The 27,051-nt window shown below is 54.7% G+C and overlaps 1 protein-coding gene across 10 annotated transcripts in view; it reads left to right on the top strand.

Moving 5' to 3' along the window:
- Nucleotides 1-12,004: 12,004 nt before the first annotated feature.
- Nucleotides 12,005-27,051, top strand: part of Brd1 (bromodomain containing 1) — a 43,449-nt gene continuing 28,402 nt past the window's right edge. For 9 of the 10 annotated variants that reach the window (XM_090328912.1, XM_090328914.1, XM_090328909.1 and 6 more), the window contains exons 1-2: nt 12,005-12,094; nt 14,872-16,249. In XM_090328912.1, the coding sequence (XP_090185038.1) occupies nt 14,886-16,249 (1,364 nt within the window). In that variant the 5' untranslated portion in view covers nt 12,005-12,094; nt 14,872-14,885. Of the gene's footprint in view, nt 12,095-14,677; nt 14,744-14,871; nt 16,250-27,051 lie in introns of those variants that run through there. The other variant, XM_090328908.1, reaches the window with a different exon arrangement.

The raw sequence follows: 27,051 nt of genomic DNA, 5'->3' as shown, positions 1-27,051 counted from the left end.
TTGGGGTTCAAAAATCCGTGGCTGAGGACTTGGAGATATCCCAGGAGACCCAGTTCTGCTCACAGCAGGGGGGACAGAGTCTGAGAGGCTTATTAGACATAGAGTAGGTGCTGAGGATGTAGCTGGATTCAGAAACTGTTAATGCATCATTTTCAAGAAGTTAAGAGCATGACTCATACAACTCCAGAGTGAGCCTGCTTCAGAGGCTTACTTAATCATCCATGAGGAAGGTCAGCACGATGGCCAGCCTGATTCAGAGACCAGACAGGGACATTTTTTTCTTTTTGGTGGGTCATGGGGCTTGACCTTGGCTTGGGCACTGTCCCCAAGCTCTTCAGCTCAAGACTACTGCCCTACCCTTGAGCCAAGCCCCACTTCTCATTTTCTAGGGGTTAATTGGAGATAAGAGTCTCTGGTCCTTTTGTGCCCGGGCTGGTTTTGAACCTTGATCCTCAGATCTCAGCCTCTTGAGTAGCTAGGATTACAGATGTGAGCCACTGTGCTGGGTTAGGTAGGGAAATATTGGAAAAAAAAAAAGCTTCCTAAAGAAGCTTGCTAATCTATATTAAAAAAGAAATAAAATGTCCCAGGTGCTGGTGGCTCATACCTGTAATTCTAGCTATTCAAGAGGCTGAGATGAGGATTGTGGTGTATCACCAGCCCAGGCAGGAAAGTCTCTGAGACTCTAACCTCCAGCTAATCCCCCAAAGCCAGAAATGGAGATATGGCTCCGGTGGTAGAGTACGAGCCTTGGGCAAAACAGTTCAGGAACAGAGCTCAGGCCATGAGTTCAAGCCCAGGACTAGGACACAAAAACAGAAAACAGGAACAACAACATTAGTGTTTTTAGAGGGCCTTCAAACTGTGATTCCTTTTTTTTTTTTTAATTGTAATTAGTAAAAGGGTTACATGATATTTGCCAGGTAGAAGGTGCATTAATTCACGTACATTGATACCCTTTCACATGTCTTGGTACCCATTTCCCTCCCCCCCCTCCACAACCCCCTGTGATTCTTTTTTTTAAATGTATCTTCCAGGCAAAAGTAATTCCTAACACACTAGTGAGAAGAATTCCTTTTCTATGCCATCAAACCAAAGTTGTAAACTGTCTAATCAGTAGTGCGAGAGTAGGTTGGCTGGTGTGATTACTGGACCACGTTCAGTAGACTGCTGAGAGGACACACACTGCCTTCTGCCCAGCTTTTTAGTTCTTTGTTCCTGCTGGCTTCAGAAAGCCACTTTTCTTGTATGCTGATCTGATTCATCTACAGGGGTGCTGTAAGAAGTGGTAATTAATGTGGATGAAGCTTCTCCTTATGTGGCACATCTAAGCTGTATGTTACGAAAGACCAAGACCAGAAAATCAACTCAGTCTAGAAGTGTCATTATGAGGAATGCAGGGCTGAACCTCTTAATTTCCTCTGCTCCACCTCACTTAGGAAATGGAACCAAACTAACCTCCCTCCTTTTGCCTGCCTGCCTTGTGTATGGAGGTAAGGTTTTTTTGTTTGTTTGTTTGTTTTGCTGGTCTTGTGGCTAGATCTCTGGGTCTGGGTGCTGTCCCCAAGCTGCTTTTGCTCAAGGCTAGCCCTCTACCAGTTATGCCACAGTGCCACTTCTGGCTTTTCTGAGTGGTTCATTGGAGTTAAGAGTCTGACAGGATCCTTATATCTCAGTTTCCTGAGTAGCTAGAATTATAGTCATGAGCCACTGGCACCTGGCTCTTCAGGTAAGTTCATTCATAACCTCTCTTGGGCCTCAGTGTCTGCCAGGGTTCTTGGCTTACCAAGGCAAGAACCTTCCTTACTACTTGTGGGACTGAGATACTGTATATCAGAATGTAAGTCCTAGCCCGTGTGGGACTGTGTTTCAATCCTGGCTCTCGCTGTGAGTATAATATGAAATTTATTCTCTAGAATGGATTGTTCTTTATTTAGCCAGAGTGGGTCTGGCTCACTTGAAATTTATTCTCAAATATGATATCTGCCTAGGGCCTTAGTCACACAATTTAATAATCTTATGAAAATGAGGTCTGATGTCTATTAAGAGGAAAGGTTGGTAAAACATATTTTTTTCCCAAATTAAGAAAACTAGTATTTTAAGAGGATTGAAAATGTAACTTAGTGGTAGAATGTTTATCTAGCATGCATGAAGCCCTAGGTTCAGTTCCTCAGTACCACATACAGAGAAAATGCCAGAAGTGGTTCGGTGGTTCAAGTGGTAGAGTGCTTGCTTCAGCAAAAGAAGCTCAGGAGCAGTGCCCAGGCCCTGAGTTCAAACCCCAGGACTGGCAAAAAAAAGAAAAGAAAGAAAGAAAAATAGTATTAAATAGTATTTTAGAAAACATAGACTCGCACACTCGTGCTTCCTAGGGAAGTGTGTCCAGATTTAAGGGAAGGGAGTGTGGGCCGCAGACTCAATTGCTGTGCCTTCCAAGGCTAGTATGAGAAGGAATGTGGGTCGGGTCCCATCTGGTTTTCTTGGGACTATCTTGTTTCTGGAGCACAAGGAAGCCTCTGAGGGCCCTGAGCCCATGGCTTGAGCCAGGCCAGCAGTGGTGCAAGTATGCCATTTTGGTGATGTCTCAGGCTGTAGAGTCTTTGAAGTGGTTTGTTGTACAGCAGTAGATATGTCCAACTTCACTAGGTAATGCCATGGTATTGGGTGAGAATGGGGACTACTGTGTACGTGGGCCAGCAAGATATGTGTGTTTTTAGCTGCTCTGCTCTGTGCACCAGGGAGTCTTGTCCCACTTTAATATTTGTCCTGAGTGTGTGTCCAAATTCCTTGTTAGGTCATTGGCCTTTTCATGCTCTTCTGTGCAAGGAAACTGACTGTGCCCTGGATATTTGTGCTCTTTGTGGGGTTTCCCCCCCTTGTCGTGGCCAGTTTGTCTCTAATGGGTTTGGAAGTATTCTTTATACATTCAGGACGTAGCTGGGCACACCTGTAAATCCTAGCTACCCAGAGGCTGCATCTGAGGATTGTGATTCAAAACCAGCCTAAGTAGAAAAAAAATCACTGTGAGACTTTTTTTTTTTTGTCGTCAGTCATGAGACTTGAACTCTGGGGGCCTGGCTGCTGTCTGTGAGACTCTTTATCTCCTCCAATTCACCACTCAAAAGTCAAAAGTGGCATTATGGCTCAAAGTGGTAGAGTGCTAGCCTTGCGCAAAAGAGCACAGGGACAGTGTCCAGGCCCTTAGTTCAAGCCCCATGACTGACTAAAAACAGTCATTTGCGAGGTGTGCTAAGTTGCAAGTATGTTCTAGTTTTCATTCTTCATTCTATTCATACCTTCCCCTCCCTCCATGCCTTTGGGGACACTGCAGTTTGACCTCAGAGTCTGTTGGTATGGAGTCTCACAAACTTTTCTTTCCTGGGGTTAGTCTAGAAACTTGATCTTCCTCATCTCAGCCTCCCAAACATACACCACAATGCCACTGGCTGAGAAGTGAGGTCAACTTGAACCAAATCCTCCTCACCTCAGCTTCTCAAACAGCTGTTACAGGCATGAGCTACCGACACTTTTTCTACCCCACCTTATGAGAAACAAGATAGGGATTCATACTTTTTGTCCTATTTCAAGCGCATTTTTGTTGTGTTGTTTTCACAAATAAAATTGTTTCAAGAACAAAATGAGTTTTTCATTTTTTTGTTTTCATATTTAACTAAGTCGTGCTAACCAAAGGTATTCTTGTACTTAAGACCTGTTGCCACATCCTTCCAGGTGCTCGGATTACCAAGCACCACACCTGCCCAAACAAGTGAGTTCTAAGTCCTTGACAAGTTTGGATGGAAGCAGAGGCCAGTAGTGGGCTTACAGTGAAGTGACCAGAACCTGAGGATTTGTGACACTCCTCAGGTGTAGGTGATGGAATAGTATTTGTAACACTGTGTACAATCTTTATAAAGCTGTTCTTTAAAAATAAATTGAGGATCTGGGAATGTGTCCTAGTGGTAGAGTGTTTGCCTAGCATGCATGAAACCCTGGGTTCTATACCACAGAAAAAGCCAGGGGTAGAGTGCTGGCCTTGAGCAAAAGAAGTTCAAGGACTGTGCCTAGACCCTGAGTTCAAGCCTTGGGACTCTCAAAAAAAAAAAAAGAATCGAGTTCAATCGGGTCTCCAATTACTGTGTTCAAACTTATTTTGGCTGAACCCTGTCGTGCTTCTTCTTGGTTGTGCTCAGCCTTTTACCTTAGACCTGCTGCTTGTTTCTGCTATCTTTTCTTCATCTTTTTCTCACATTTAGTTTGAAAACAGTAAATAATATTTTCAGTTCTCTAACTGAAACTTTGATATTTTAATATTGTAACCTTGTTTCCTGTGGACTCTAAAACTTTCTGTGCATTTTGCTCTCTTGCTGCCCCTTCATATACTCCTCCTCCTCCTCCTCCTCCTCCTTCTTCTGTCAGTCGTGGGGCTTGAACTATGGGCTGGGTGCTATCCCTGAGTTCTTCAGCTCAGGGCTAGTGCTTTACCATTTGAGCTACAGCGCCACTTTCCGTTTTCTGTGGTTAATTGGAGATAAGAATCTCAGGGATTTCTGTGGCCAGGCTGGCTCTGACCTGAGATCCTCAGATCCTCAGGCCCCTGAGTAGCGAGGATCACAGGCATGGGCCAGGGCACTTATCTGATATTTCTTTTCTTTTCTTTTTTTTTTTTCTTTTGGTCAGTCGTGGGGCTTGAACTCTGGGCCCAGACACTGTCCCTGAACTCTTCAGCTCATGGCTACCACCCTAGCCTTCATCCACAAGAAACCACACAAAACCAAAGGGACATGGAGGTTTCTCTCTTAAATCACTTTGGAGTTAATCTCCAAATGGAAAAATGGTCAAGAAACTGAATTTTTATGGCTTAAGCCAAAGTGGAAGCAGTAAGTTGGAGTAAAGGCTTAGACTTCTAAGGTCCAGCCTACAAGGCTGTGCTTTTGAAATCTTCAAGGGTGTCTGGGTTTCCTGCATCCTAGGCCAGGAGCCCGGACCTAATTACCCCTCACTAGGGCACCAGTGGTTACCAGGGATTCTGCCCCAGACCGGGCTGTCCTCTGGCCTCTGTCCTGGTCAGGGGCACACCAGTCTTTCCTTCACCCTTGCTAGAGCAGGTGAGTGTCCTTTCCACTCGGGGTGCAGATACCCCTTTCCCAGCCTGGTCACCCAAAGGGGGACATTTGGGTGGGGCCCATTACTACTTACCCAGCACTCCCAGACTTAGGAATCTCCTAAAAGCTCCCCAAACCCCTTGGCATCCCAGCACCCACACTCTCAGGATTCCCAGCCACCTAGTCCACCATGCTCACCTTCAGAACCTCCACCTCCCTCTCTCCCTCACTTCCTTCCTCCCCATCACACTCACCCTCAGGACCTCAACCTCCCTCCTCCTCATCACACTCACCCTCAGGACCTCCACCTCCCTCCCTCCTCATCACACTCACCCTCAGGACCTCCACCTCCCTCCCTCCCTCCTCATCACCCTGAGGACCTCCACCTCCCTCCCTCCTCATCACACTCACCCTCAGGACCTCCACCTCCCTCCCTCCTCATCACACTCACCCTCAGGACCTCCACCTCACTCCCTCCTCATCACACTCACCCTCAGGTCCTCCACCTCCCTCCATCCCTCCTCATCACCCTCAGGACCTCCACCTCCCTCCCTCCTCATCTCACTCACCCTCAGGACCTCCACCTCCCTCCTCATCACACTCACCCTCAGGACCTCCACCTCCCCCCCTCCCTCCTCATCACACTCACCCTCAGGACCTCCACCTCACTCCCTCCTCATCACACTCACCCTCAGGACCTCCACCTCCCTCCATCCCTCCTCATCACCCTCAGGACCTCCACCTCCCTCCCTCCTCATCACACTCACCCTAAGGACCTCAACCTCCCTCCTCATCACACTCACCCTCAGGATCTCCACCTCCCTCCCTCCTCATCACGCTCACCCTCAGGACCTCCAACTCCCTCCCTCCTCATCACACTCACCCTCAGGTCCTCCACCTCCCTCCCTCCTCATCACACTCACCCTCAGGTCCTCCACCTCCCTCCCTCCTCATCACACTCACCCTCAGGACCTCCACCTCCCTCCCTCCTCATCACACTCACCCTCAGGTCCTCCACCTCCCTCCCTCCTCATCACACTCACCCTCAGGACCTCCACCTCCCTCCCTCCTCATCACACTCACCCTCAGGTCCTCCACCTCCCTCCCTCCTCATCACACTCACCCTCAGGACCTCCACCTCCCTCCTCATCACACTCACCCTCAGGACCTCCACCTCCCTCCCTCCTCATCACACTCACCCTCAGGACCTCCACCTCCCTCCCTCCTCATCACACTCACCCTCAGGACCTCCACCTCCCTCCCTCCTCATCACACTCACCCTCAGGACCTCCACCTCCCTCCCTCCTCATCACACTCACCCTCAGGACCTCCACCTCCCTCCCTCCTCATCACACTCACCCTCAGGACCTCCACCTCCCTCCTCATCACACTCACCCTCAGGACCTCCACCTCCCTCCCTCCTCATCACACTCACCCTCAGGTGCTCCACCTCCCTCCCTCCTCATCACACTCACCCTCAGGTCCTCCACCTCCCTCCCTCCTCATCACACTCACCCTCAGGTCCTCCACCTCCCTCCCTCCTCATCACACTCACCGTTAGGACCTCCACCTCCCTCCCTCCTCATCACACTCACCCTCAGGTCCTCCACCTCCCTCCCTCCTCATCACACTCACCCTCAGGTCCTCCACCTCCCTCCTCATCACACTCACCCTCAGGTCCTCCACCTCCCTCCCTCCTCATCACACTCACCCTCAGGTCCTCCACCTCCCTCCCTCCTCATCACACTCACCCTCAGGACCTCCACCTCCCTCCCTCCTCATCACACTCACCCTCAGGATCTCCACTTCCCTCCCTCCTCATCACACTCACCCTCAGGTCCTCCACCTCCTTCCCTCCTCATCACACTCACCATCAGGACCTCCACCTCCCTCCTCATCACACTCACCATCAGGACCTCCACTCCCTCCTCCTCATCACACTCACCCTCAGGATCTCCACCTCCCTCCCTCCTCATCACACTCACCCTCAGGACCTCCACCTCCCTCCTCATCCACTCACACTCAGGACCTCCACCTCCCTCCCTCCTCATCACACTCACCCTCAGGTCCTCCACCTCCCTCCCTCCTCATCACACTCACCCTCAGGTCCTCCACCTCCCTCCCTCCTCATCACACTCACCCTCAGGTCCTCCACCTCCCTCCCTCCTCATCACACTCACCGTTAGGACCTCCACCTCTCTCCCTCCTCATCACACTCACCCTCAGGTCCTCCACCTCCCTCCCTCCTCATCACACTCACCCTCAGGTCCTCCACCTCCCTCCCTCCTCATCACACTCACCCTCAGGTCCTCCACCTCCCTCCCTCCTCATCACACTCACCCTCAGGACCTCCACCTCCCTCCCTCCTCATCACACTCACCCTCAGGATCTCCACTTCCCTCCCTCCTCATCACACTCACCCTCAGGTCCTCCACCTCCTTCCCTCCTCATCACACTCACCATCAGGACCTCCACCACCCTCCTCATCACACTCACCATCAGGACCTCCACTCCCTCCCTCCTCATCACACTCACCCTCAGGATCTCCACCTCCCTCCCTCCTCATCACACTCACCCTCAGGACCTCCACCTCCCTCCTCATCCACTCACACTCAGGACCTCCACCTCCCTCCCTCCTCATCACACTCACCCTCAGGTCCTCCACCTCCCTCCCTCCTCATCACACTCACCCTCAGGACCTCCACCTCCCTCCCTCTTCATCACACTCACCCTCAGGACCTCCACCTCCCTCCTCATCACACTCACCCTCAGGACCTCCACCTCCCTCCCTCCTCATCACACTCACCCTCAGGACCTCCACCTCCCTCCCTCCTCATCACACTCACCCTCAGGTCCTCCACCTTCCTCCTCATCACACTCACCCTCAGGTCCTCCACCTCCCTCCCTCCTCATCACACTCACCCTCAGGTCCTCCACCTCCCTCCCTCCTCATCACACTCACCTTCAGGACCTCCACCTCCCTCCTCATCACACTCACCCTCAGGTCCTCCACCTCCCTCCCTCCTCATCACACTCACCCTCAGGACCTCCACCTCCCTCCCTCCTCATCACACTCACCCTCAGGACCTCCACCTCCCTCAGTCCTCATCACACTCACCCTCAGGACCTCCACCTCCCTCCCTCCTCATCACACTCACCCTCAGGTCCTCCACCTCCCTCCCTCCTCATCACACTCACCCTCAGGTCCTCCACCTCCCTCCTCATCACACTCACCCTCAGGACCTCCACCTCCCTCCCTCCTCATCACACTCACCCTCAGGTCCTCCACCTCCCTCCCTCCTCATCACCCTCAGGACCTCCACATCCCTCCCTCCTCGTCACACTCACCATCAGGTCCTCCACCTCCCTCCCTCCTCATCACACTCACCCTCAGGACCTCCACCTCCCTCCCTCCTTATCACACTCACCCTCAGGTCCTCCACCTCCCTCCCTCCTCATCACACTCACCCTCAGGTCCTCCACCTCCCTCCCTCCTCATCACACTCACCCTCAGGACCTCCACCTCCCTCCCTCCTCATCACACTCACCCTCAGGTCCTCCACCTCCCTCCTCATCACACTCACCCTCAGGACCTCCACCTCCCTCCCTCCTCATCACACTCACCCTCAGGACCTCCACCTCCCTCCTCATCACAGTCACCCTCAGGTCCTCCACCTCCCTCCCTCCTCATCACACTCACCCTCAGGACCTCCACCTCCCTCCCTCCTCATCACACTCACCCTCAGGTCCTCCACCTCCCTCCTCATCACGCTCACCCTCAGGACCTCCACCTCCCTCCCTCCTCATCACACTCACCCTCAGGTCCTCCACCTCCCTCCCTCCTCATCACACTCACCCTCAGGTCCTCCACCTCCCTCCTCATCACACTCACCCTCAGGACCTCCACCTCCCCCCTCATCACACTCACCATCAGGTCCTCCACCTCCCTCCTCATCACACTCACCCTCAGGTCCTCCACCTCCCTCCTCATCACAATCACCCTCTGGACCTCCACCTCCCCCCTCATCACACTCACCATCAGGACCTCCACCTCCCTCCCTCCTCATCACACTCACCCTCAGGTCCTCCACCTCCCTCCCTCCTCATCACACTCACCCTCAGGACCTCCACCTCCCTCCCTCCTCATCACACTCACCCTCAGGATCTCCACTTCCCTCCCTCCTCATCACACTCACCCTCAGGTCCTCCACCTCCTTCCCTCCTCATCACACTCACCATCAGGACCTCCACCTCCCTCCTCATCACACTCACCATCAGGACCTCCACTCCCTCCCTCCTCATCACACTCACCCTCAGGATCTCCACCTCCCTCCCTCCTCATCACACTCACCCTCAGGACCTCCACCTCCCTCCCTCCTCATCACACTCACCATCAGGACCTCCACTCCCTCCCTCCTCATCACACTCACCCTCAGGACCTCCACCTCCCTCCCTCCTCATCACACTCACCCTCAGGATCTCCACTTCCCTCCCTCCTCATCACACTCACCCTCAGGACCTCCACCTCCCTCCCTCCTCATCACACTCACCCTCAGGACCTCCACCTCCCTCCTCATCCACTCACACTCAGGACCTCCACCTCCCTCCCTCCTCATCACACTCACCCTCAGGACCTCCACCTCCCTCCTCATCACACTCACCGTTAGGACCTCCACCTCCCTCCCTCCTCATCACACTCACCCTCAGGTCCTCCACCTCCCTCCCTCCTCATCACACTCACCCTCAGGTCCTCCACCTCCCTCCTCATCACACTCACCCTCAGGTCCTCCACCTCCCTCCTCATCACACTCACCCTCAGGACCTCCACCTCCCTCCCTCCTCATCACACTCACCCTCAGGTCCTCCACCTCCCTCCCTCCTCATCACACTCACCCTCAGGTCCTCCACCTCCCTCCCTCCTCATCACACTCACCCTCAGGTCCTCCACCTCCCTCCCTCCTCATCACACTCACCCTCAGGACCTCCACCTCCCTCCCTCCTCATCACACTCACCCTCAGGTCCTCCACCTCCCTCCCTCCTCATCACACTCACCCTCAGGTCCTCCACCTCCCTCCCTCCTCATCACACTCACCCTCAGGACCTCCACCTCACTCCCTCCTCATCACACTCACCCTCAGGTCCTCCACCTCCCTCCCTCCTCATCACACTCACCGTTAGGACCTCCACCTCCCTCCCTCCTCATCACACTCACCCTCAGGACCTCCACCTCCCTCCTCATCACACTCACCCTCAGGTCCTCCACCTCCCTCCTCATCACACTCACCCTCAGGTCCTCCACCTCCCTCCCTCCTCATCACACTCACCCTCAGGACCTCCACCTCCCTCCTCATCACACTCACCCTCAGGACCTCCACCTCCCTCCTCATCACACTCACCCTCAGGTCCTCCACCTCCCTCCTCATCACACTCACCCTCAGGTCCTCCACCTCCCTCCCTCCTCATCACACTCACCCTCAGGACCTCCACCTCCCTCCTCATCACACTCACCCTCAGGACCTCCACCTCCCTCCTCATCACACTCACCCTCAGGTCCTCCACCTCCCTCCCTCCTCATCACACTCACCCTCAGGACCTCCACCTCACTCCCTCCTCATCACACTCACCCTCAGGTCCTCCACCTCCCTCCCTCCTCATCACACTCACCGTTAGGACCTCCACCTCCCTCCCTCCTCATCACACTCACCCTCAGGACCTCCACCTCCCTCCTCATCACACTCACCCTCAGGTCCTCCACCTCCCTCCCTCCTCATCACACTCACCCTCAGGACCTCCACCTCCCTCCCTCCTCATCACACTCACCCTCAGGTCCTCCACCTCCCTCCCTCCTCATCACACTCACCCTCAGGACCTCCACCTCCCTCCCTCCTCATCACACTCACCCTCAGGTCCTCCACCTCCCTCCCTCCTCATCACACTCACCCTCAGGACCTCCACCTCACTCCCTCCTCATCACACTCACCCTCAGGTCCTCCACCTCCCTCCCTCCTCATCACACTCACCGTTAGGACCTCCACCTCCCTCCCTCCTCATCACACTCACCCTCAGGACCTCCACCTCCCTCCTCATCACACTCACCCTCAGGTCCTCCACCTCCCTCCCTCCTCATCACACTCACCCTCAGGACCTCCACCTCCCTCCCTCCTCATCACACTCACCCTCAGGTCCTCCACCTCCCTCCCTCCTCATCACACTCACCCTCAGGACCTCCACCTCCCTCCTCATCACACTCACCCTCAGGTCCTCCACCTCCCTCCCTCCTCATCACACTCACCCTCAGGACCTCCACCTCCCTCCTCATCACACTCACCCTCAGGACCTCCACCTCCCTCCTCATCACACTCACCCTCAGGTCCTCCACCTCCCTCCCTCCTCATCACACTCACCCTCAGGTCCTCCACCTCCCTCCTCATCACACTCACCCTCAGGTCCTCCACCTCCCTCCCTCCTCATCACACTCACCCTCAGGACCTCCACCTCCCTCCCTCCTCATCACACTCACCCTCAGGACCTCCACCTCCCTCCTCATCACACTCACCATCAGGTCCTACTCCTCCTCCTCTCCCTCCTCCCCTCCCCCTCCCTCTCCCCCCCCCCCCCCCCCCCCCCGGCCTGCGCGCGTCAAGGCGGCGGCGGCGGCGGGCGGGGCGTCTGCACGCAGCGCGCGGGGCGGAGCGCCCGCCGCATTGTTTGCTTGGCGGAGGAGCGAGCAGCGCCCCGCCGGCGTCCGAGCAGCTCAGCGCCCGCGCCCGCCGCCCGGCCGGGCCCCGAGCCGGCGCCGCCGACCCCGCCCGAGCCGCGGCGCCCTGCGGGCCGGAGCCGCCGCCGAGCGCGCCTGGAGCCCGGCGGGGCCCGGCTGCGCGGCCGTTGGCGGAGGAGCCGCGGCGCCATTAGCGCCGCCCCGGCCGCGCCGGCTCCGCGTCCGCCCGCCCGCCCGCCGCCGCCGGGCTCCCGCGGCCGCGGCGCCCCGAAGGTGAGGCGCCTCCGCTCCCGCCGCCGCTCCGGCGCCATGTTTGCGGCGCCGCGGCCTGGCATTGTCCGCGGGCGGCCGGGCGGACGGGGGGACCGGGGGGATCGGGAGGACCCGGAGGACCCTGAGGACCCGCAGGACCCGGAGGACCCGGGCCCGGTGGGAGGCCGGCGGGGCCCGGGCGGCTGAGGAGGAGGCCGGGGCGGGCGACGGGGCCGGGGCGGCCGAGGAGGAGGCCGGGGCGGGCGGCGGGGCCGGGGCGGCCGAGGAGGAGGCCGGGCTGCCGGGGCGGCTGAGGAGGTCGGGGCGGGCGACCGGGCCGGGGCGGGTGAAGAGGAGGCCGGGCTGTCGGGGCGGCCGAGGAGGAGGCCGGGCTGTCGGGGCGGCCGAGGACGAGGCCGGGCTGCCTGGGCGGCCGAGGAGGCGGCCGGCGGGGAGGCCGGGCTGCCGGGGCGGCCGAGGAGGAGGCCGGGCTGCCGGGGCGGCCGTGGAGGAGGCCGGGCTGCCGGGGCGGCTGAGGAGGAGGCCGGGCTGCCGGGGCGGCTGAGGAGGAGGCCGGGCTGCCGGGGCGGCCGTGGAGGAGGCCGGGCTGTCGGGGCGGCCGTGGAGGAGGCCGGGCTGTCGGGGCGGCCGTGGAGGAGGCCGGGCTGTCGGGGCGGCCGTGGAGGAGGCCGGGCTGTCGGGGCGGCCGTGGAGGAGGCCGGGCTGTCGGGGCGGCCGAGGAGGAGGCCGGGCTGTCGGGGCGGCCGAGGACGAGGCCGGGCTGTCGGGGCGGCTGAGGAAGAGGCCGGCGGGGAGGCCGAGGACGAGGCCGGGCTGTCGGGGCGGCTGAGGAAGAGGCCGGCGGGGAGGCCGGGCTGCCGGGGCGGCCGAGGAGGAGGCCGGGCTGCCGGGGCGGCCGTGGAGGAGGCCGGGCTGTCGGGGCGGCCGAGGACGAGGCCGGGCTGTCGGGGCGGCTGAGGAAGAGGCCGGCGGGGAGGCCGGGCTGCCGGGGCGGCCGAGGAGGAGGCCGGGCTGCCGGGGCGGCCGAGGAGGAGGCCGGGCTGTCGGGGCGGCTGAGGAGGAGGCCGGCGGGGAGGCCGGGCTGCCGGGGCGGCCGAGGAGGAGGCCGGGCTGTCGGGGCGGCTGAGGAAGAGGCCGGCGGGCGACCGGGCCGGGGCGGCCGAGGAGGAGGCCGGGGCGGGCGGCGGGGCCGGGGCGAGGGCCGCGGGAGGCCGGGGTCTCGCGTGGGCCCCGTCCCCGCCCGGCCCGCCGTGCGGAGCGGCCGCCTTATGTAACCGGCCGGCCGGGGCAGGAAGCCCGCCGCCCGCCGGCCGGTGTTCGCAGGAAACGCCGCGGCGCAGCGCGGCCTTCCGGGGCCTTTGTGAGCGGCGGCTCCGGCGGCCTCGGCTCCGCGGGCCTCCCCCGCCCCGGACAGCGGCGGGCGGGCGGCGCGGGTTTCCCGGGCAGGCCGGGCGCCGCCTCCTCCCCCGCGGCCCCGGGGGGAGGCCGGTCCGCAGGCCGAGGCTGGCAGGCCGGTGCGCGAGCCGCAGCCGGGCCCGGTGGTGGAGCCAGCGGGCAGGGGACGCGCGGAGACAGCCCGCGGCCGCCGCGCGTCGTGGAGTTACTGCAGACGGAGCCTGCGCGCCGCCGCCGGGCTGAGGGGCTGAGGGCAGCGGCTGAGGGGCTGAGGGCAGGGGCTGAGGGGCTAAGGGCAGCGGCTGAGGGCAGCGGCTGAGGGGCTGAGGGCAGCGGCTGAGGGGCTGAGGGCAGCGGCTGAGGGCAGCGGCTGAGGGGCTGAGGGCAGGGGCTGAGGGGCTGAGGGCAGCGGCTGAGGGGCTGAGGGCAGGGGCTGAGGGGCTGAGGGCAGGGGCTGAGGGGCTGAGGGCAGCGGCTGAGGGGCTGAGGGCAGCGGCTGAGGGCAGCAGCTGAGGGGCTGAGGGCAGGGGCTGAGGGCAGGGGCTGAGGGCAGCGGCTGAGGGGCTGAGGGCAGCGGCTGAGGGGCTGAGGGCAGGGGCTGAGGGGCTGAGGGCAGGGGCTGAGGGGCTGAGGGCAGCGGCTCAGGGGCTGAGGGCAGGGGCTGAGGGCAGGGGCTGAGGGGCTGAGGGCAGCGGCTGAGGGGCTGAGGGCAGGGACTGAGGGCAGGGGCTGAGGGCAGGGGCTGAGGGGCTGAGGGCAGGGGCTGAGGGCAGGGCTGAGGGCAGCGGCTGAGGGCAGCGGCTGAGGGCAGGGGCTGAGGGCAGCGGCTGAGGGCAGCGGTGGCGCAGCCCCAGCCCCCCCCTCCTCCGCGGGACCCCCTCCGGCCCCCAGCAGGGAGTGTTGCTCGTGGCAATAGGAGGTCTGGAAACGACCGCCCAGTATGTCTGTGCATTGCTACTCCCGTGAGCTGAGCGGCCAGCCCCTGCTCTGGTGGCACGCCGGTGCCTCCCAGGCACTTGTTGGTGGCTCCGTAAAGGCCACGGTGAGCCAGCCATCCCTGGCAAGCGAGCGATGGGCATCAGAAACCTGGCTGCTCAGCAGGCGCCTCCGAGTGCTGTTTTTGCATGCTGCTGCTCCACCCGCCGCCTTGGTGGCCTGCCTGCCCACTGTCTGGCCCGGCCCGGCCCAGGCGGGGCAGTGGGGGTGGTTCCTGGAGTCCCGGGAGGAGTAGCTTGCTTCAGAAACATGTTAGTTGTAAGTTGCATCTTGGGGTGTGAAGTGGATGAGGAGGTAGCACTGCCCAAGTGCATTCTCACGGGTTTCCTCCTCCCGCCTGCAATCGCCTTGCTTTAAATTGTCTTTGCCTTTTTCCTTTGTTTTAGGTAATCATTGCCAAATGAGGAGGAAAGGACGATGTCATCGAGGCTCCACAGCGAGGCATCCTTCCTCCCCTGGTGTTAAGCACTCCCCCACTCGAGAAACACTGACATACGCCCAGGCTCAAAGGATGGTTGAGATAGAAATCGAAGGGCGCTTGCATCGCATCAGTATTTTTGATCCCTTGGAGATCATATTAGAAGATGACCTCACTGCTCAAGAAATGAGTGAATGCAACAGCAATAAAGAAAATAGTGAGAGGCCACCTGTTTGCTTAAGAACTAAGCGTCACAAAAACAACAGGGTCAAAAAGAAAAATGAAGTCCTCCCAAGCTCCCATGGCACACCAGCCTCTGCCAGTGCCCTTCCTGAGCCCAAGGTGCGGGTGGTGGAATACAGCCCCCCCTCGGCCCCCAGGAGGCCCCCCGTGTACTATAAGTTCATCGAGAAGTCCGCTGAGGAGCTGGACAAGGAGGTGGAGTATGACATGGATGAGGAGGACTACGCCTGGCTAGAGATCATCAATGAGAAGAGGAAGAGCGACTGCGTCTCTGCAGTGTCACAGAACATGTTTGAGTTCCTGATGGACCGCTTTGAGAAGGAGTCTTACTGTGAGAACCAGAAGCAGGGTGAGCAGCAGTCCCTGATTGATGAGGATGCCGTGTGCTGCATCTGCATGGACGGGGAGTGTCAGAACAGCAATGTGATCCTCTTCTGTGACATGTGCAACCTGGCCGTGCACCAAGAGTGCTATGGGGTGCCCTACATACCCGAGGGTCAGTGGCTGTGCCGCCACTGCCTGCAGTCCCGGTCCCGTCCTGCCGACTGTGTGCTGTGCCCCAACAAGGGCGGTGCCTTCAAAAAGACCGATGACGACCGCTGGGGCCACGTGGTGTGTGCCCTGTGGATCCCGGAGGTCGGCTTTGCCAACACGGTGTTCATCGAGCCCATCGATGGCGTGAGGAACATCCCCCCGGCCCGCTGGAAACTGACATGCTACCTCTGTAAGCAGAAGGGCGTGGGTGCTTGCATTCAGTGCCACAAAGCAAACTGCTACACGGCATTCCACGTGACCTGTGCCCAAAAGGCCGGCCTGTACATGAAGATGGAGCCTGTGAAGGAGCTGACAGGCGGCAGCGCCACCTTCTCCGTCAGAAAGACTGCGTACTGTGACGTCCACACACCTCCGGGGTGCACCCGGAGGCCTCTGAACATTTATGGGGATGTTGAGATGAAAAATGGTGTCTGTAGAAAAGAGAGCTCAGTCAAAGCAGTCAGGTCCACATCCAAGGTCAGGAAGAAAGCAAAGAAGGGCAAGAAAGCAGTGGCAGAGCCCTGTGCGGGCTTGCCGACAGTGTGTGCTCCATATATTCCCCCTCAGAGGTAAGCACATCTTGGCATCAGCTGGAGAAGGAGCCTGGCATGAAGGTCTTTGAGGGGACAGGGGCTCAGGCTGGCAAGGGAGTCCTGCCACAGGGCTGTCACATGGGACCACTGCCCCAGGGTGTGGCCCTATTTCTTCACCAGCAGCATTTTTTTGGGAGGAGCACAGATGCTGTAAACCACTTTGACTAGGGATGATTGAGTGCTTGTGCGTGGGTCAGACATGGCGCTCTGGTCACCGGGGTGTGGGACCTGATAGCTGGAAAAGTCCAAGTGTGTGGTCTGTAAGGCAGCCCCTAGAGGTTAGGGTGGGACTGTGCTCAGGAGGAGGGGGCTGAGTCCCTGCTTTGTTAGCCTTTACTTTGCTGGTGATTTTCTTCTGCAGTGTGCGCACTGCCTGGTCTTCAGGAGAGTTTTTGACCCTCCCTGGTCCTGTGTGGCCTGCTCAGGAGCTGCTGCAGATGCCCTCCCTTTGCCTTGCTCGCTGGCATTGGAGTTTGAACTTGGGGCTTTGAATTTGTGCTTGTGGAGCAGGCACCCTGCCCTGTGTCTTGTTGATCTATGCCCTTTTACTACTGATTTGCTGGTTTTTATTCTATTCTCTTTAAGAATATGAGGTAAGTGACAGTGAATTTTCACACCAGACCCCGTGAGTGGAATCGGTGATCCTTTCTAGGTGGACCTCCTCTTGACCCACTTGAAGAAATGGCCCTTCTGTGTGGGATATGAGCTTTTGCACAGTCCTCTTAGGTAAGAGAAGCCCGAGTAATGAGCTGTGGCAGACAGACACTTGGAGAGTAGGAAGCACAGCGCGTGTGACATGGACTTTGTGTTTCAGAAGGGGCACACATGTGAACAACATTACTGCTACCCTGTAAATGGGTCCTTCTGTTAGTACAGAACAGAAGTGGTCTCTAACATGTTCAACATTCGTTACTTGGGTTATTTTTTTCTGTGTAGCTGTGCTTTGAAGTTACTCCCTTAGCGGCATGTTGTGAATACACAGTAGGGTTGCATGTTGCCGAGTCAGAGGTTTATGTGGCTGGAGCTCACTTAGCTAGGTTGGGAGTGAAGACAGGTTTCAGTTGAGGAGGTGTGACCCACCAGCACCAGGCAGTGTTGGTTGCTGGGAAGCCAGCCCAAGCAGAAAGTCCGTGTAATGCGTAGCTCCAATTAACCAGCGGAGAGCAGAGCTGTAGCTCAAGTGGTAGAGTGCCATCCTTGAACACAAAAGCTAAGCGAGTGTGAAGACCTGAGTTTAAGCCCCTCTAAGTATCAGCAGCAAAACATGCTTTTTTTGTCATTTTAGTTTGCTTTTTTTCCCCATGGAAAAAAGGCACGGCAAGGGCCCTAACTAACCCTTCCCTTGCAGGGAGTGGACCAAGGTGTATGGGTGTCACGTCACGTCACGTCATGGGACGTCATGTTGGGTAGTTAGCTTGACCTCACAGACTCTCTGGCGTGGTATAGAGAGCTACTGCTAAGAGGCCTAGAAACAGAGAGGGTCTACGTTTATTACAGAACGGTTCATGCTTCCCCTGCTCCGGGTGAGAGGAGGTCCTGTGGTGCTGGTGTTCAGGTGTTTGGGATGGGAGACTGCTGCCAGGTAGGATGGCCTGTTGTTGGAAGAGAGCATCAGGTGTGGCTACCTGTTAGCGTGGGTTCTAACCCTCTCGGAGGAGCTGCTGTATGCTGTTATGTGTCTGTGTACTCTGGCCTCTAGGCAGTGGAGACATGACACTCCAGGCCAGCTCAGAAGCACACTGAAAGACATGGGACCATCCACACAGTTGTTTAGGAGATTGTAGGAAAAAAAGATCACCATTACTTTTCTTTGTGGTACTGGCTTTTTTTTTTTTTCCTTGCCAGTCTTGGGGCTTGAGCTGAGGGCCTGGGCATTGACCCTGAGCTTCTGCTCAAGGCCATCACGTGAGCCACAGTGCCACTTCTGGTTTTTTCTGTGTATGTGGTGCTGAGAAATGGAACCCAGGGCTTCATACATGCTAGGCAATCACTCTACCACTAAGACACATTCTTAGCCTGTGCCTTCCACTGATTTAGGCCACACTCTGAAAATCAGATGTGGATGTTCCTGGCTTTACTCACCCATTAAGGAATTGTCACTGGAGCTCTTCGCTAGCAGCTACCTGGTGTGTTCTGCCCTGAGCATCTGTGGAGGCTTCTTGAGGATTCTGTCTGGGAGTATCTCAGCCTCCAGGCCTTTGCTTTCTTGACCTCGGGGCTTGCACTTGCTAATTGATGCTCTGGCTGCTTCCTTCTGGTTGGGCCAGCTACTTGGGAGTAGAGCTAGTCCTCAGGCTTTCCCCTTCCTCACTTTGGAAGGGTCTACATTCAGGCGCTACCTAACCGTAGGATGCATTCTAGGAAATGTGCTCTTGGGTGGTTTTGTCCTTGTGCCACCATTGTGGGCACTGACAGACCTAAATATGTAAGTGGTGGCCAGCATGGGGTGGATTTGGCTGCTGGTGTTTCACAGTAGACTTCATATGAAAACGGAAGTTGAGGGCCGGGAGCATGGCCCGATGGTAGAGTGCTCACCTAGCATGCGTGAAGCCCTGGGTTCCATTCCTTGGTACCACATACACAGAAAAAGCCAGAAATGGCACTGTGGCTCAAGTGGTAGAGTGCTAGCCTTAAAGAAAGCCCAAGGACTGGCAAGAAAAAAAATACAGTTTAGTAAATGGTTGTCTGTTGTCCTTAAAAATGCTGTGCCATGTATGTCATCTACCGCTGCACTTCTCTAGGACTGACTGCAGTGTCCGTGCACAGACTCACCTCGAGCCTTGGTCCAGGTGTTCAGCTCTGTGCTTGTCTTAGCATCTTGTGTGTGGTAGTTCATCATTGACAGTGTACTACAAATTGGGGAAAAATAGAAGGAAAGTTCATTGTCAAAAGAATTCCCTTTTTTTTCCTCAGGGGGGAAAATAGCATTTTGTTGTGTGCCAAGTAGAGCAGTCCTTTCTTTCTGTGCTCCTGAGGGGGTTTGCTGTCGCCTGGTCCTCCTTGCTGCCTCTTGGGGGTGGGTATGGGAGCAGGCCAGGGCGGGTTTGGAAGAGAAGGGACAGTTAAGGAATGGGACCTCCCGTAGTATCCCTTGAGTCTGGTACCTCAGTTGTGAATGTCTCTTTCCCGTGGAGGAGTAGTAGCTGGTGAAGTAAGTGGCTGCAGTCTGTGTTGGTCTAGACCTGGTTCCCACCACGCTTGATTCATTCACAGTGGGGCCCTGCTTGCTGCTTGTAGGTCCCTTCTGGCTTGCCACCACGTAGGGCCTGCTGTGCAGCATGAGGACTGAGCAGCCACCTTGCCACGTAGAGTAATAGTAGAATTTTGGGTGTGACAGTACTGGCATGGATTTTTGTGTCCCTCCCCCATGTTTCTGACAGTAAATTGTATTATGTAGTCCCTGACTTACAGCGGTTGATTTAGGATTTTTCAAAACAAGGCATGCAGAAATGATATGTATTTGGTGTAGATACCAAATGTTGAATTTTGTTGTACTCCTGTGCTAGTACAGTATTTTGAGAGGTGCTGGGCAGTGGCAGTGAGCCACAGCTCCTACCCAGTCCTGTTAATGCTGTGGCTATTGTTGTTGATGCCGTGGGCATTGTTGTTGATGCTGTAGGTACTTGTTGCTCTGTAGGATGGGTACATTGAATAATTTTGATTTACAATTTTACCAACTTCCAGGAGAATGCAGCCCTGTGGTAGGTTGGTCGGCTGTAGGTTGAGAAGTTGACACTACTTGACAGAACACCTCTTGCTGAGGTGGAAGGACAGGAATCGAGATGAGCTGATTTTATTTTGGTACAAAGAACCAGAGTGAAAAGGTCCGGGTGCTCCAAGAGTATTCTGGGACTGGATCTCTGATTCTTCATTGAGCTAAGGACTAGTGCTTTCAGGCCTCCACCATCTGGGCCTGCAGAGGCACCTCCAGCGTGTCTGGCCTTCTCTTTTCACTTCCATCCTGGTTTGGCAATCTTTGGCGAGGTTTGTTTTCTTCTTCTTCTTACCAACATGAGCAGGTTTATCATTGCCCACCCACAGTCTTGACCCTTCCTGTTCTCGTGTGACCTGGTATGCTCTCAGTCCACGGGAGGTTCACTGTGGAGTGGGTAGGCCTGGTCCCAGAGCTGTGAGAGGGCCTTTCCTGGAACGCCGGCACCTTTGCAGGTGTGTGCTGAGACCCACTGGTGATTTTAGTGTTATCTTTTCAGTTCAGATTTTCAATAATGTGGTGATTCTTCGTAGCCAACAGGGTTGTGTCCAGTTAGGATGTGGGCCTCCCACCTGGGGATATTGGGAGGCAGACAGTGTGGGCCTGCCCTTACTGGTGATGCTGTTGCTAGTGTGTCTGCGGTGTGGACTCTGGAGGTTTCTTCAGTGGCCCAGGGAAGCTTGAAGATAAGGAGACGCAGACTGAGGGGTTGTTGGAGGGCCCTTGCTTGTGAGGACTATGATCGTCCACCTGGCTTCCCTGCCTGTCTTTCCTGGTGCTGATTGCATAGATCTGTCAGTTCTGGGAGTGGGGTGGGGAAGTTTCCCATGACAGCGAGACAGGTGCATGGCGAGCAGGCCTAGGGACCTAGGACAAGTTGTTTGTTGTGTGTGTGTGTGTGTAGAGGGAGGTTTGTGCAAAGCAGAGCCCAACCATCAGGTGGGTTTATAATAAAATGACGGTTAAGTCAGGTAGGCTACTCTGAGAAGGTCTTTCTTACTGGCATGTACTTGGTGACTAGACTGTTGTAAGTGTTGGGGCACCTAGCCCACCAGCTCTGTCCTGATGACCACAACGGAGCAGAAACTGATCTTGGCCATGCACTGCTGCAGAAGTCCATCGTTCCAATTTTTACTGTTTTTAAGTTTTAAGTAGTTGTACACAGGGGTTTCAGTTCAACAAGTCAGATTCTGTATGTCTTGATCAATGTCCCCCTTTCCCAGTTTCACTCACACTCTGAAGTTAGGTAACTCCATTTGACACAAGTACATTGAGTATAATCACTATTTGCCTGTTTGTTTGTATGTTTGTATGTATGTATGTATATATGTATGTATATATGTATGTATGTATGTATTTATTTTCCCAGTCCTGGGACTTGGACCCAGGGCTTGAGCACTGTCCTTGGGTTTTCTGAAGGCTAGAGCTCTACCACTTGAGCCACAGCACCGCTTCTGTTTTTTTTTGTGTGTGTGGTATGGAGGAATTAAACCCAGATCTTCGTGCATGCTAGGCAAGCATTCTACCACTACCACTAGGTCAAACTCCCAGCCCCTCTCTCTCTTTGCCCCTCTTCCCTTTACCCCATCAAAATAAATGCCTTAGCTTTCTGGTTCAGAGGAGTTAAACTATTAGAATCCTCCCCTGACTATCATCTAGAGGCAAATTCTTTTGAGGCCTTAGGGGCAAAATGATTTAAAAAGACAAACTTGAAACTGTCAAATTTATTAAAACCATAAACCGGAATATCCAAGGAATTCATGGAAGTCCACACAGGATGAACTCCAAGTAAAATCACTGCAGTATGTGTCAAGTTAGTGGGAGTTTTATCAAAATTGTGATGAGCACCAAATGACAAAGGTATATTACATAGAGGGGTGAATGTATGACAGGGCCAACAAAGGCGGCGACATGGGGAAAGAACAAAGCCAGCAGAGATACTTGTTGAACTGGGCTCTAAAGATCAGACAGTGTCCTGAGGAAAGGGAGGGTGTCTTCTAGGCTGGAGCATCACCAGAGATTCTTCCCTTGTCTGTGCAGATGTATCCGTAATGGCATCGTTTTCTATTTTTCATCACTTTGGCTTAAGATGTTCTCCAACGAGGAAATGAGTAGCGACCAGTGTACCCCGAGTTACCATGTAACACTTGAGTACAAGAAGCCACATGGGGACCCTGCAGCCCCTCGCCCTTTCCCGTTCTGCTCTTTGCAGCAGTACTCAGGAGACGCTGCCTTCGGGCAGCCACACTGTGGAATGCCCTTGTGTCTCCAGACCTGAGCACAGTCCTTCCGCCTGCTGGCTTTGTGGACCTTTGGTGCTGTCTCTGCTCCTGGATCACCTTTGACCGAAGCCGGCAAATTCAGCATGAAGGAGCTTTTCCTTGGTGGTGGGTGGGGTGTGGGGACCGTGTGGCACAAGCCTCTGCAGAAGCTGTGTGTGTTGAGGTGGATGACAATCGCCGGTGGTGTCACGCTTGCTTTCCACCTTGGTGAGGTTGGTGAGTGTGTTGTACCCTTTGCTGTGCCTCCACATGTAAGGCTTAGCCTTTTAATCTCGGTTTTAGTGATATCTATAAAAATTCATTTTTTACCTTGGATCCCCCTCCCTCTTCCCCCTCCCAGTGTGATAATATGAATTGAGGGTCTCATGCTTGCTTGGCTTTTTTTTTTTTTTTGCCAGTCCTGGGCTTGAGCTCAGGGCCTGAGCACTGTCCTTGGACTTTCTCAAGGCTAGAACTCTACCACTTGAGCCTCAGCACCACTTCTGGCTTTTTTCTATGTATGTGGTACCGAGGAATCGAACCCGGGTCTTCATGCATGCTAGGCAAGCACTTTAACCACTAGGCCAAACTCCCGGCCATTGTTGGTTTTTTTTTTTTTTTTTGGCTGATGCTCTATCACTGAGCCATCTATCTAGCCTGGCCTTTTGTTAGTTATCTTAGAGATTAAGTTTCTTGGTCCCTTTTGTCTGGGCTGGCTTCTGATGGAAATCCTCTGGCGCTCAGCCTCTTGAACAGCTAGGATCAGTAATCCTGGTGGCATGAACTACCTGTGCCTGGCTTCAGTTTGGAGATCATTACTCGCGCGTGTGTGTGTGTGTGTGTGTGTGTGTGTGTGTGTGCGTGCGTGCGCGTGCGTGTGCGTGTGTGCACTGGTACTGGGGCTTGAACTCAGGTCCCCCTTCTCTCAATTGGCTTTTTCTGCTCAAGGCTGATACTCTGCCTCTTGAGCTATACCTCCATTTCCCAACTTTGAAATCTTTCAATTCTGTTCTGCAACTCTGCTTCAAATAAGCCTGTCCCTGGCCAGCCTTCTCTCTGACCCTAGGAGTACATACAAGATTCCTGAAAACTATGACTGGATCTCTAATGTCAGATTAAGTGAGTGGTATGTGAGGCACATTCTTGGATCTGGCTTACAAATCTCCCTCTTCCTAGTCCAGAAAGCTTTCCCTTTGTCCATCTGGGACAGAGTGATTGGGGTCCTGGGGTTGGTTGTTCAGGGCGACATGAGGAGATCCGGTTTTGTTCCCCATGCCTGGGTGGGAGTCATTTTCCCTTTGGGCCGTCCTGCTGAGCTGCTTGGTCTGCAGGGCTGACCAAGCCTTTGAGGCCCGGAGCTGCATCTGGCCAAGCTTTAGGTGATTTGGGGCAGGCTGCTTTGCCGTTCAGAGTTGTCCTGGTTGCACACCTACTTGGGTGGGCTTGTTTTCTGTTTTTCTTTCCTTTGCCAGTTGAGCAGGTTGCTTCCCAGTGGGTGGTAACCCTAACATGTTCTTTGAATTAAGGAAGTTCTCTTTTACTTCTGCTTAGCCATCAGAAGTACTTGTGTTTTGGGTTTTTGTTTTATTTTGAGATAGTCTCGTTATATACCACAGGCCTAATGCATGCTGGGATTGGATTACAGGTGTGGGCCATGACATGAATGGTCTTAGAGCTAGGTTTTGGGGAGTGGTAGTACAGGGGCTTGAACATAGGGCCTGGGTTCTGTCTCTTAGCTTTTACCACTTGTTGGTTAATTGGAGATGCAGAGTTTCATAAAAGACTTTTCTACCCAGGGTGGCTCTGAACTAAGATCCTCAGCCTTCTCCCCCCCCACCCCCCCAGTCCTAGGCTTGAGCACTGTCCTTGGATTTTTCTCAAGGCTAGAACTCTACCTCTTGAGCCTCAGCACCACTTCCAGCTTTTTTTTTTTTCTTCTATGTATGTGGTACCAAGGAATTGAACCTGGGGCTTCATGCATGCTAGGCAAGCATTCTACCACTAGACCAAACTCCCAGCCCTGATCCTTTTAAAATGGCTAGGATTTACAAATGTGAGCACTAGGCTGAGAATGAGGTTTTGTTTTAGTTTTTTTGGCAGTCCTGGAGCTTGAATTCAGGGTCTGAGCACTGTCCTTGGGCTTTTTCAAGGCTAGAGCTCTTCACTTCTGGCCTTTTCTATGTATGTGGTACTGAGGAATCGAACCTGGGTCTTCGACTATGCTAGGCAAGCACTTTAACCACTAGGCCAAACTCCCGGCCCTTGAAAGAGTTTTGATTGTCAGATTGCTTGTGTAAATAATGACCTGCAGTAGTACCCATGTGATAACACGCAGCACTCCAGGGTGGACCTGAAGTTTTCCCGTGCCCCTCCTTCCCTGCTCTGTGTTGGGGGGAGCATTTTGTGGGATGCAGCTCACACCATAAGGTTTTTACCCATTACAGTGAATGATCTCATGGGTTTCCATACATATTCATGTTTATCGCCATATCCAGTTTTCAACACTCCATGAAGTCCCCCTATGCTTTGCAGCTTCCACACCTGAGAGTGTGAAGTGTAACTCATCGTGGTTTTGATATATAATTCTTGGATGGCTAAAAATGTGAGCATCTCTTACGCTTGTCAACTGTTTGTGAGTTTTTGGAGAAGTACTGTGTGTGTAGGTAAGAGTGTGAGTGCATACGAATATGCATGCATGCCACTACTGTGGACTTGAATCACAAGGCGGGGGCTCTGCCTTTTAGCCTTTTGCTCAGGAATGGTGCTCTGCCTCTTGATCCACAACCTACCTTCTGGCTTTTTGCTGGTTAGTTGGAGATGAGAATCTCACAGACTTTTCTATCTGGGCTGGCTGCCAATTGAGATCCTCGAATCTCAGCTACTTGGATAAATAGGGTTATGGGTATGAGCCACTGGCGCTCAGCTCTTTGGAGAAATACTTAAAATTCTGTTTCTTTTTTTTTTTAATTTTCTTTTTTGGGGGGAATGTCATCTGACTTAGGTTTAATACTGGCTTTTAGATATTAGATCCCCTATCAAATACATGATTTTCTTCCATTCTGTGAATTGCCTTTGCATTTTATATATGCTATCTTTGAAAAAAGATTTTTTTAATTTGCGAGTCCTGGGCTTGAACTCAGGGCCTGAGCACTGTCCTTGGACTTTCTCAAGGTTAGAGCTCTACCACTTGAGCCTCAGCACCACTTCTGGCTTTTCCTATGTATGTGGTACTGAGGAATTGAACCTGGTCTTCGTGCATGATAGGCAAACACTCTACCACTAGGCCAAACTCCTGGCCTTGTCTTAGAAATTTTTTTTTTTGCCAGTCCTGGACTTGAGCACAGGGCCTGAGCACTGTTCTTGGACTTTCTCAAGGCTAGAGCTCTACCACTGAGTCCTAGCACCATTTCCGGCTTTTTTCTATGTATGTTGTACCAAGGAATCGAACCTGGGTCTTTGTGCATGCTAGGCAAGCACTCAACCACTAGGCCAAACTCCCGGCCCTCATCTTAGAGAATTTTTAATTCAGTGTGTATGGTTGTCTGAGATCAGGACTCGAGTCACTTTAGGATGCTTTCGCTCATTGGCTGGAGCTCAGCCACCTAAGCCAGGCTTCCAGCCCCAGTTGATTTTCTTTTTTTTTTTTGCCAGTCCTAGTGCTTGAACTCAGGCCCCAGGCACTGTCCCTGAGCTTCTCTGTACTCAAGGCTAGCGCTCTACCACTTGAGCCACAGCACCACTTATGAATTTTTCTGTTTAGGTGGTACTGAGGAATGATACCCTGGGCTTCATGCATACTAGGCAGGCACTCTACCACTAAGCCACATTCCCAGCCCATGGTATGATTTTTCTTGTCCTGACTACAGAACGGCTGTCCAGCTTAACAGTGTGACTGGCTCTCCTCACTGCTTCTGACCTGCCTTTCCTACTCTGGGCTGTTTTTTGGGGGGGGTGGGGGGCAGTACTGTCTCTTCAAGGAAGACTGACTGAGCCAGATGCCTGGGTGAGACCCTGGTGAAATGATGTGAATGGGGCTGCCTGCATACAGCAGTCCTGTAGGTGCTGTGGGCTGTCGGAGCCAGCACTTTGCAATCCTTTTGTATGGCTGGTGCTTGTCATGTCTGAACAGCCCAGAGGTTGGTTTGTTAATGGCAGCTTTTGTTTGCCTCCCCTTTCCTTGTTCCGGCTTTCCTGTGCACAGGCAGCTCCCCTGACTGTGGCGGGGTCCCCTCCTTGCTGTTAGGGTTGACTCCAGCATCTAGCCCACCCAGCTAATATGGGAGTGGCTAGTAGCCCAGACCGTTGGAAATGTTGACCACACTCAAGTCTATCTCGATTACATTCAGGTCTTTAGCTCTATTGGGAATGTGGACACCATTCCTTTGGTCACTGCTGACTTGTTTTTCTGCCCCTGATGATCTGTGACACTACTTTGAGTGGGTTTCATATGGGTCCTACTAGTCCCTGCTTTCCCAGTCAGTGCTTAAGGGAGAGATCTGTTGTAGATTTGAGTGGTGGTAGTCTGCATTCTTTTTTTTTTTTTTTTTTTCCAGTTGTGGGGCTTGAACTCTGGGCCTGGGCCCTGTTTTAAGCCCTACAGCTCAAGGCTAGCATTCTACCACTTTGAGCCTTTGAGCCACAGTACCACTTCTGGTTTTCTGGTAGTTACTTGGAGATAAGAGTCTCTCTGACTTTCATGCCTGGGCTGGCTTTGAGCCGAGATTTCTCAGATCTCAGCCTTCTGAGTAGCTAGGATTATAGGCATGAGCCACCAGCGCCCAGCAGTCCTCTATTTCTGACTGCCA

Source organism: Megascapheus bottae, chromosome 2 (genome assembly GCF_031878675.1).
Source record: "Megascapheus bottae isolate mThoBot1 chromosome 2, mThoBot2.hap1, whole genome shotgun sequence".
In the NCBI taxonomy this organism is placed as follows: domain Eukaryota; kingdom Metazoa; phylum Chordata; class Mammalia; order Rodentia; family Geomyidae; genus Megascapheus; species Megascapheus bottae.
The sequence above is the reverse complement of the archived record's forward strand: the minus strand, read 5'-3'. Positions and strand labels throughout refer to the sequence as shown.